General features: G+C 43.9%; 1 protein-coding gene across 1 annotated transcript in view; it reads left to right on the top strand.

Moving 5' to 3' along the window:
* The first annotated feature begins 238 nt into the window (after nucleotides 1-238).
* Nucleotides 239-11245, top strand: part of EZR (ezrin) — a 37860-nt gene continuing 26853 nt past the window's right edge. Inside the window, exon 1 of the mRNA XM_063329418.1 lies at nucleotides 239-790. Coding sequence (XP_063185488.1) covers nucleotides 779-790 — 12 coding nt within the window. The 5' untranslated portion in view covers nucleotides 239-778. The remainder of the gene's footprint in view (nucleotides 791-11245) is intronic.

Below are 11245 nucleotides of genomic sequence, written 5' to 3'. Positions count from 1 at the left end.
AACACCGACTATTACAGACGGAAGACACGCCGGTGCCCCTCATCACAAGAAACGCCGGTAACCCATTCCGCCGTCCCGGGGCTGGCGGCAGGGTGAGCCCCCTCAGACTCCTCTCCTTCCCCGGTGCCGGACACCGTTCCCCGAGCCATCCTCCGCCTTGGCAAGCGCCGTCCCCGCCGCACCGGGCGGGGCCCTGCCCGGCTGGCGGCGGCGGCAGGGGCAGGTGCGGGGGCGCGCTGGCCCCGGCGGCCATGTTGCGCTGGGCAGGGCGGTGGGCGTGAGGGTCTCACCGCGGGGGGAGGACACACTGAGGAGAGGCGACCCAAGGAGGCCCCGCCGCCGCTCGGCTGTGTCCGCCGCGTTACCGGGCGCCGCCCCCGCCCACCGGCACCTGTTGCCTGGCGGTTCGCGCCTCTCACTCCGCGGGGCCTGGAGGCTGAACCCGAGTGTGCCCCCCTCGCGCCCCGGGGGACGGCGAGGCCGGCCGGGGTGCCCGGCGGAGCTGGGCGAGGCCGGTGCCGCGCTCGGAAAGCGCCAGGGGGGGAGCGGCGGGTAATGGCCGGCGGCGGTGAGTCACCGCGGCGGCCCCACCTGCGTACTTAACCGCCGCCGGGCGGCCGGCGACGCACTCGCGGGCTGTGCTGCCGCCGTGGCCGGGAGCGGCTCCTTCCTCCTCCTCCCTCTCCCACCTCCTCCTCACAGGGCGCTCGGCTGAGGCGAGGCAGCCGCTGCGTGAACGTTTGCCTGAGGAGCAGGAGAAGCACCAGCAGCCCTCAAAATGCCGAAGCCGGTAAGCGGGGCATGGGGCTGGGAGGGGAGAGGACGCTCTGTGGGACCGTGCCGGGGCCCGCCCGGCGCTGGCCGTTGAGGTCTGCCCGGGCGCCTGACGGGGCGGTCGTCTCCCCGGTGGGGCGGTGAGGGCTTTTCCCGGGGTCCCGCCGCCTCCGCGCCCAAGGCTCCGCCGCGGCTTGTTTAAGCGTGAGCCCTCCGGAGCGGCTCCAGAGCTGCACCGAGCGGGCGGAGGGACGGCGGCGCCCGGGGTGGGCTGGAGGTGCGAGGGCCCTGCCGCCGCGGGGAGGGCGGGAAGGAGCGGTGGGACCCGGGAAGGCGCCTGCCGGGGATCAAAGGGTGGATTTCTTCTGCGGCGCTCCCGATCTCGGAACACACAGCCCTCCCGAGCAACTCATACAAGAAGAGATTTTTATCGCCCTCCCGCTTAGCGAGGGATGGCAAAACTGCACCGGCTTCCACGTAGTATTTGCATGGCCTGTGCAATTTATCTACGGGAAGTGTCCATGTGTCTGCAAACGTAGGAGAAACTTTTTTTCCCCCCCTTGCTTTGTGATGTAAAGACTAAGTGCCAGGGGTTCTTAATGCAGTTCTCCGCAGTGGTCTCTAGCAGTCATTATCAAAACCTGTTTTTTCTTTCTGTATCTTTTTTTTTTTTTAATTGAACAAACTTGTCAGTCTATTTCATCCCTCCTTCTTTTTTCCTCGACACCCTCGATTTTCTAGTGTTTTGGTGTTTGTTTTTGTTTTTGTTTTTTTTTTTTACTTATTTTATTTTAAAATCTGCCACTATTCCGCCGGTTAAAAAAAACAATTCCCTTGAGGAGCTAACTGCCTAACACGAAGCTTTGAGCAGTCATCGGAGCAGGTGCGCTTTTGAACACTGAAGAGCATAATCAAAACAGATTATTGTTGCTATCTATTTCCAATAGAGGCAATATTTCTTAAAATGCAGTGCAGTGAAGGACTTATCTGAGTATCAGCTACCCCCTGTGAAATGGGAGTAAAAAAAAGCTTATCTTTATGGTAATAAGTAATCGATGTTTTACCACCATAACATTAAAGTTAGTTTAAATTCCTACTTTTTTTTTTCCCCTCCAAAAAAGGAGTGCTTAGGTTAACTTATTTTGCAGTTTCTGTAAACCAGAAATGCACTCAATCCTTTTTAAGAACTGCTAAATCTTTAGTCTCCCTGGGTGTGTTTCACCCGTAGGAGGTGATCTATCACTGCATATAAAAATGTATACTGGAAGACCCTTCTGCAGATGGGGGAGAAAATACGTAATTTACAAAGCATGGATGTAAAAAGTTGTGTGTGAATAATCTCTCACTGCCTTATTAGCCATTTGCTAATTACAGAGTGCTTTCTTGAAATATCCTGGTCAGAATAATCTGAAATCCTGGTTTAGGACTAAGCCTTACTGGAAGCCATGGATAGGTGTGGAAAAACTCTTTAATCTCTTATAAAAAAAAAAAATAAAATTACTGTCATGTTCGTCCTTTTACCTGACATAGCTATGTTCGTATTATTCATAGATTGTGATTTTTGTTTGTTTCTTGGCTGACTAGCCAGTGAATAACAAAGGTGGATGGTGTAAACCACCTTCCACTGGGGAAGGACAGTTGTACTCTAGTGATTTGAGAAGTGACCTACTGGCTGGGATTTATGAAGAAGACTCTGTGTCAATAGTTTGTATGATACAAGCACTTTTTTTTTAACCTGCTGTTCAGTAGGGCTAACTTTCACCTTACAGTACACAGAAAAGAGGAATCTTGCAGACGTTATTTTAATAAAACACACCGGTTGGTCCAACTGCTTCAGACTGAGACTGGATTTGGATCCTTCCCAACCCAGCTCATTTGTTCTTAATGCAGCTAAATAGGATTCCTGTCAGTTTGCAGGGAGCAGGGGGAGAGGATGTAAAGCTGTCACTCCAGAGGCAGAACTGTGCTCAGGACGAACATGACAACAGCCTTTGGCATGCGTGAGGAATGATAGCATGAACTCTTGGGACGCACAGGGAAGCAGTTTTAGTTTCTGATGGGTATGTGACGTGGGTACTAAATATTTATTACCTACGCTTGTTTGCATGTATCTTGTCTGCATGGCATAAGTAGATATGATGTTGCCTGTCAGACTTCATTCTGCTGTGGGTGAAGTTTGACAGGCTGGTCATCAATTCTTACAAGTAAAGATTAAGATGACGGAAAGCAAAATCTTGGCAACGCCCACCCCCCAAAAACCACTAAGTTAAACCTTTATAGAAACTTTTGTTTTAACAAAAATTATGCATGCACACACAAAGCTTGCAGACCATGTTTGGAATCTATTCTTTCACAATAAACAAGTGGTAAGTCCATTAACACTAGAACGTTAGTGATTTTGTATTTTAATTGAGTACCAAAGTGAAGTGCTAGAGAGCCAACTGTATTCCAGATTCTGTGGTGACATTCACTGACAATAAGTTGGATCTGATGCATGTTTACAGTGCTCAAAATAAATTTTAGTACCAGTTGAGAAAATAATTCTGACATAAAAATATTTGTTAATATAGGCAAGTGTTAATTTATAATTTGACACAGACATTCTGCGATGTGTAACAGTTACAAAGTAACAAGATCCCTCTGAGGTAAGCTATAAATATATAACTTTTTGTACCTGGTGCGTAAGGGTTTATGGCTGGGAGTTCATCAGCAGTTCAGATGCATAACTTTTTATCTAGTCTGTACAGAGGTTCGTTAAGTTTCATAGGTGGTGAATTATTATGTAAGGAAATGCAAGAGATGTCATCTTGTCCAAATCTTGCTGTGTTATTTGAAGACAAGTGAAATGCCAAATAAACTTATTTGCTCAGCCTTGCATCTTTTTATTGATGGAGTGTCTGTGTGCTCTCTGTGTTTTCCCTAGATGTGTGTTACTAGTTTATTTCTGTTTGACTCATTGAATGGTTGGTGTTTTAGCAGAATTACATCCTTTTGCAAAACAAACCAATCTAATAAATTGTGGCTAGAACAGCATGGCTCTGGGCTAATGAGCATTACTTACAGAAGGAGAAGGAAATGTGATCTCTGGTCTATAGACCTGTTAATTTGATCTGACCTGCCAGCATTCTCTGTTACATTATCAAAAGTGGATTTTTTGTTTCCAGTTGGTGGAAAAAACTTAAAGCTTCACAAGAAATGAAGTCAGCTTTGCAGTAGAGCATTTGATGTATTGTCACACAAGAACTTTTAATACTTGTGTGCAGGTATATAAAACTGTGTAAAGAAAGTACAGCAGTAAATGCAATCTAACAGCTTCTCGTGCTAAAGAGTGGATAATCTCAAGAGGCACCATTTTTTTTTAATACCTTTACTAGTGGCCTGTGGTCAGAAAGCTGAGCATACTAATGAAATCTGCTTATACCATGCTGTTGAGGGGGAAGTATTATTGATGCAGAGAGTGGCCGTATAAAGGGGATTGAAGGACTGGGATAATAAGGTCCCATTGCAATAGTTAAACTTAGACGGGTGGAAGAAGGTCTCTAACTATATAGGATAGAAGTATATAGATTAATCAGTGGTAAGGTGACTGTTTTGTTGCCTGTGTCATCTGCAATGCATAGTGTTTCTCTAATGGAAAGCATTAATTGAAAGTGCTAGTGAGATCTTTCCTTGAATACATGAGAGTCAAATTCAAAGCAGAACCTAGAGAAGGGGTTTGGGTTGGCTAGAGGCAGAAAGCCACCTCATGATGAGGAAGTGCCTGGCTACTTTAGCCTGGTAGAATTAAACAAGTTACCTCTTCCTTCACCTGTATAAAATGTAAGGGGTTTAAATGCCAAAGAGGAGGAACTGCTTTAAGCAGAACTTGTGGTTTAAGGGACTTTTAAACATTAGAGCAGTTGTGTGTGTGGTGGGTTTGTTTTTTTCCCCTGCTTGTTGGTCTTATTAGGAGACTATTACAAGACCTTGCATCCCTTAAGATAGTTTGACAAGGACACGATTTAATGCTGCTGCCTGTGGGAGTGAGGAGCTGGAACTGATGACTCAAAAGGTTTTTCCCAGCCCTGCGTTGTAATAATGTGCTAGTGTGAGCTAAGCGTTAAGTGGTTAGACAAGTCCTCCATACCTGTTTGATGTTGAATATACATTAATTCTGAAAAAAAAGAACTTGAAGACAGCATGCAGGTCTTCTGCCTAACCTTTAGCTGTCTGTTAACAGATTATGGTATTAAAATTAAACAAGTTTATGATAAGCCAGCCCAAGAGACGCAAGTGCAGTGACAGGAATTTATTCTAAATACAAATAATAATAATAATTGTTCCTAGACCTTCCCAATTTATTCTTGAATGTGTATCTGCTGACTACACATAGTTTTATCTCCAAGTTCTTCACAGTAGATATAACTGGGCTGAAATAAAAATTATTTATTTTTGTATCCTTAAGTGCTCGTAATTAATTAAAATACTCTTAGCTTATGGATAGCTATAGATTTAGTCAGGAATAAAATCTTACCCTTTCCTTGTAAGCACCAATTCCAGTACATCAGATAATATGGTGTATGGCGTACTTAACTGATACCAGGAGGTGTATACTCCGGTGCAAAATGGCAATGTTAGGAAGCTTTAATTTACCAAATATAAGAACTCCCACTCATAGCTGCAAAAGGAAGGTGGAGGATTCTATTAATAGTAAATTTAGGGAGTAGTTCACAGATGACTAAAGTTACAAGAGAATGAGCTCACAATTGTGCCAAAAATCTGAATTACTGCATGAGCTGAGTAAGCATTTCTGAGGGCAGTTTGTTCTGGGATGTTAACTGCTGCAGAGAAATCAAGGGTGTTAACTGTTATGTTAGTCACTACTTAAAGAATTTCTTAGCCTTCTTAAAGAGCGGGGGGGGTGGGGGGGGAGATAAGCCTTACTGTTCTTCGCTCTCCCTCGGCCCACAGTCTTCCTCTGTCCGTGAAAAAAACAACCTGCGATACGTCAGGACTTTTTGAGAATAAGAATTCTTGATGACCACTGAAGATTCCCACATCAGTGTTGTTCTTGTTTGTCACTCTGTGTCCAAAGGGCTTTATGTGCACTGTAAATCCCATAATCACTCAATTGACCTTGAAGGAAGGCAGTGCTGCTTAAGATCACTGAACCACACAGCACTCTGTGTTAAGTAATGTGTTTTAGCTGCGTTGTGTGCTTGCTTTGAAGCCTGGTTTCAGCATTAGATAACATTTAGCCTGTGAGCTGAGATGTATAGCTCTTTGCAGAAGCAACTGAAGTCCTTGGCTTTCACTGGCACTGTACAGGATCTTTTCCCCCTAGGAAAGGGAGAAAATTGCTGCTATGTGAGTCTGGAAACAATGTTCAGCTCAGTATAACAGCTAACCGTATTGCCCCTATATTACTCATTTGTTCAGATCCAGATTTGGTTCTCTTTCTAGTTCCTACTTCATAGTAAGGAAAAATCACCTGCCTTCCCTGCCTCTGCTCTCATCTTTGAGAGAGCATGAGTAGCAGCCATATTCTCAGCTGGGACTGATGAGCACCTGATACTATCAGCTGTCAAAGTAAAAGTCTAAGAATTAGCATGCAGGACTCTCATCTGACTGAGTGAGCAAGTGAAACTGTTGCTTGATGACCAAGGACTTGTATTTGACTACCTGTTGTGTAAGCTCGGCAGAAGAGGTGCTGGCACCCCTATACAAGGCCTGTGGCCTCCTGCTAGTTTTGAGAAGGGAGTATGGAATTGCCCAGTTTGAGAGCGGGTTATTGTGTGTTTGCTTCTCCTTCCCATTTTCATGAGCAGGTGCTCTAGCTATTGGGTAAAACTCAGGCATCGCTATCACCATCTCTTCCTCTCTGTCCTTGTTTGCTGTGGTTGTTCAAACCTCAGTGTGGAATGTGTGAAAGAAAGGGATGCGAGCAAACATGCAGTTGATGAATCTTGAGAAGGCTTATGAAACGGGTACAGAGCTTCTCGGTTCTGCCAGGTCCACCGTTCTGTACATATAGAGCAGATCTACGAGCTGCCTGCTACCCGAAGCAGCAGAGATGAAAGAATTTCGCATTTGTACCAGGGTGCCTGAGTTTAACCCGAGTAGCCTAGTAGAGGACTTCAAAGTCTGTACTGTAGGATCTGGGCTTCAGAGTTCTTTGTGGGAGCTAAAGTTATTCTTTAACACCTACCTGAATACACTTTAATCGTGAAAGCTTAGTTTGCTTAACTTTTTGTCTTTGTAGAGAGAAGTGTTTATAGAAAGTTTCTGGTGCACAAAGTATGTGGTGTGAATTGGTGGGTGGATTTGCATAATTGATATTTGGTGATGTCAGTGTGGGAGAGAATAACTTTGCCCTTAAAAACTCATACAGCCATGCAGGCAAACTTTTGGAAGTTACTTTTTCTGTCCCCGCTGTGCTCTGGGTACACTTTGGGAATCACGGGGGCATGTTTGTTTGCCATCACACTTATAAAGTGAAGGGCCTGTGAAGAGTATGAAACTCAGAAGCCCTCCAGCTGTTTTAGGAGTCAGGAAGGGGTATTTTGTCAATCCTTCCAATCGCTTTTCCTGTGCAATCTATAACTTCTCAAGAGCAATTTCCTTGTGCTTAGGTGACGTTCCAGGACTTGCAATGACCTCCCTTTATCTGGGAGCAAATAGCGCCCATTGCATACTGTTTGAAGTACCTTGTTGGGAGGTGTGAGCGTTGTAGTGTGTTGGACATAGATCAGGTTATCAAGCTATAGGAGGTGATCACATCACATAATTCCACTCATAAATTTTGCAAATGCCATGTGCTATGTTCCACTGAAGTCCATGGAGTAAAATGAAAGAGCTGATTACAGAACAGGTAAAACAGAAGGGTGGGGTATTGGATCAATAAATCCCTCTTTAACAAATGGATTCATAACTAGAATGCAGAATGAACACACATCATTACTGGGCCTTGTGTGACTTGCTACACTGCTATTTCTCCTTAAGTAAAGGCAGTTTTTGTTCCTTCTACGCTTTGACTTCTATAAGAACATGGCTGGCCTTGCCAGGTCAGGCAGAAAGCCCCTGTAGCCTAATAGTATGCCTCTGATGTCGGCCAAAAGCTGATGTTTGAGGAAGAGTATTTCAAAGATACACAGCATTGCTTTCCTTTGAGCTGCTGAGGTCCTGGAGTCTGAAAATTCCTATATAATGAGTTACTAAATGGATTTCTGTGAACTTGTCCAGTCTCCCCTTGAAACCATGTGAACTCCAGCATCCACAGCATGCTTTAACAAAGGCTGTCCTAGATAACCTTCACGTTGTTTGGAAAGTTATCAACGAAACTCCTTGCTACAGCATTATTTGAAAAACTTTTCTCTTGTTCAGAGTGTTGGTGCTCTGTAGTTATTCTATCAATAGAGCAGTGAACACATGGTCCTTGTCCATGCTGTTCATATAACTCATTAATTTATATGCTCTTACATCCTAGCCTCAGTTAACTTTCTTTCAAACCGAGAAGTCCTAACCAGCTTAGTTGATCCTTGCATGGAAATTATTCCGTGCCTTTAAACATCCTCAAGCTTCTTCCAGTTTACATCTGATGAAAAATACTGTTTTGCATCCTGTAATGTCTGCATTTGGGAAGAGCACAGTTGTTGAGACCATTTCTCCAACATTTGGTTCTTGGTCCCCTTTAAACTCTGAAGGCATAATCCTGTGAGAGCGTAAGTCGTAGATTCTCCTTGTGTTCACACAGCCCAGCCTGCTTCAACATAACGTGCCAGTTTTCTACCTCAGAAGAATCTTCATTGTACCTTGTGCTAGTACTGTTCATGCAGGGTCTACTGAAAGTGTTGAGAGCTGTGCGTTCACAGGTTGTGGTGTTGCCTGGTCTCCAAGTGAGTATCTGCTAGTGCTCTCTAGAACCTCTGCATCTGCATAAGCATTGGAGTATAAGGCACTGGTATTGGTGCTCGTATTCAGGCAAAGCTCTGAGGCTATTATAGCTTTTATTTAGAATATTCATGTCTTCAGACCCTGCCTCTGTTTTGTTGTGACTTGGTACTGTGAGGTTCAGCTTTTGCATAGATTGTTGCATACCTTTCATTTCTGAATGAGAAAGTCAGGCAGAGGTATGAAACGATGTTTGTGTTCTGGACCGAGAGTATAAGATACTCAATTATTTTTTTTTTATTTTCCCTTGTGGGGATTGCAGAAGGATCATATTAGTTTATGTAGCTGACTTATAAATATTGGAGATGTTAACTTGTTTAAAAGACTTTGAAACTATAATAAAACTTGCAATCTTAAACCTCTATATTATTTGCACTTGGCCCCACACTGATGTTTCTGATAGAAGAGCACAAAAGATGGTCTGATTTGCTCTGGACTCTCGGTGACTTCTTGAGGTAAAACTTAGTTGAGGATTGGTTGTGAGGCGTTCTTTAAACCTCATGTGTAAAGCCTTAGTCTTGCAACTTCATTATGTTTAATTAGATGCAACAGCTGTCATGATAAAACAGTCTGTGTATGAAGGAGTTTGATCCCGTGGCCTGCAGCTTCCCTCTGTATTTATCCTTTAGGTACAAAGGACCTATTCTTGCTGCAGTCTGTGTTCCTAAATCCATTCTAATGTCAGCTGAGGGCAAATGGCTCATCCAAGCAGCAGTGCTGTGCTGAGCCTGCTGTCACTGGCTGTGTGTTCCTTCCTTGAAAAACACAGGTATTCCGACAGTGTTAATAGAGCATTATACAGTGTCAGAGAGTCTTTAAAGTGAAAGTTAATGCATATCAAGAGAGTGCCATAAACCCTATTACTGCTTCCTAGCCGTGTCTTGTGTTCAGAGTAAACCGTTCCTACAGATCTTGAGAAAATGTTTTGCATGAAAAACATCTGTGCTCCCCGGGTATGTGGGGCTTTGTTAAAGGGCAATGTCTTGGGGCTTTTCAGGCTCAAACTGCATTGCTTTATGTCTTGTCAGAACGTAGGGCTGTCCCTAGGTAATTTAAGATTTTAAACAATTTGAATTGTAAAATCTTTAAAAGGTCTCTGTCTCAGTTTTTCAACTGTCCCTAACTGGGACAGTTAACTCTGGATAGAGAAAGGTTTTTCTCTGGGAAGAGTACCTGCTTGGTTTTATGGTTTCACTGAGCAACTAATGTTAACTTTACAGAGCTGGCCAGTGGTGGAGAATGCTGGAAGTCTGTCTGAGGCCTAGGCATTTGGGAACCAGGGCTGTCAGAGATGCGATGTCATGCACGCTTGCCACACCTGCATGAAATCTTCATGATCTTCTGGCACGCAGAGCATTGTTGCTTGAGCTAAGATAAAGAAGTGAATTACAGCCATGGCTGCTTCAAAGCTTTTCACGCAGATGCTATGCAGTTGTTATATGCTGACAGAAGATATATCAGGCTTTGGTTAAGGAAACTGAGATAGGCATGTAATTTAGTATGGCATCTTTTGCACAGATAAACTGAAAAAGTTTGGATTTATGTTCTAGGATTAGCTTCATGTTTAATTATAAGGAAGGTTTCATGCTATATCACAAAGAAGAGTCAAGTGACCTGGCTGCAAAACCAAACTCAATGCGTTGGCTTTTTTGTGATCTGTTTGTGTATGCTGGCAGGGAGGGGGAAGTTTGTTCTGAAAATTCAACCTGCTTTGCTAAAACTGGAATTTCTGGATGATTCCCCAGGTCTGGGTATTCAAGGTTTTCCTGCCCATGTGAGCACCCTCCCACCAACTTCATCAAAAGAGTCTCTAGCTTTCAGATTTCATGTCAAAATTATTCTTGGCTTCCCCTCAAAGTACTTTTTCCTCTCTTCAGAAAAACTTCCACAGAAATTGTAAAGCTTTTTCACCTTGCATGGGAGCCGCAAATACCTGGTCTCCTTTTCTCTTGAGTAAATTTAAAAAAATTCAGTGAAGTATAGCTAGTATAGTTATTGCTCCTTAAATACTGAGGATTACTACAAAAAAAAAATAAAATGGTTGTACAAGCTGTTGCATTAAAGCTGACTAGTAGTTAAGGCTACAACCATGCTGGAGAATTCTAAAGTAAGTACTAGCTTTCTAGCTTATTATATACACCTTTATTTACCCTCAGTGGTATTTCCCCCTCTCATGGGAAGGTGAGCAAGGTCTTAAGGAACAAAGACTAGCCTATTCAACTCTAATTTTACCTGTTGCAAATGCAGCAGTACCTAACTCTGCTTCATAGACTCGGAGGAATTCCAGTGGGACGTGACTTAATGTTCCCATTTATTTGCAATGAGGAAGCAATGTTTAACACAATGAGATTTGAAATGGAACGTGTCCTTCAGTTCACAGTCCGGTCTCTCTGATTTAACACGGTATGCTGAGAAACTTGGGTGGTTAAATCGGTGCAATGAGCTTGCCTTGTCAGTCAAGTGGATGCCAATAAGACCGTCCCCTACTCATGTTTTGTGAACTGATGAGGCTGTTTTCTCCCTTATTAGCAAACTGTGTGCT

This window comes from Chroicocephalus ridibundus, chromosome 3, assembly GCF_963924245.1.
Source record: "Chroicocephalus ridibundus chromosome 3, bChrRid1.1, whole genome shotgun sequence".
Lineage (NCBI taxonomy): Eukaryota > Metazoa > Chordata > Aves > Charadriiformes > Laridae > Chroicocephalus > Chroicocephalus ridibundus.
This window is presented reverse-complemented; position numbering and strand designations above follow the sequence as displayed.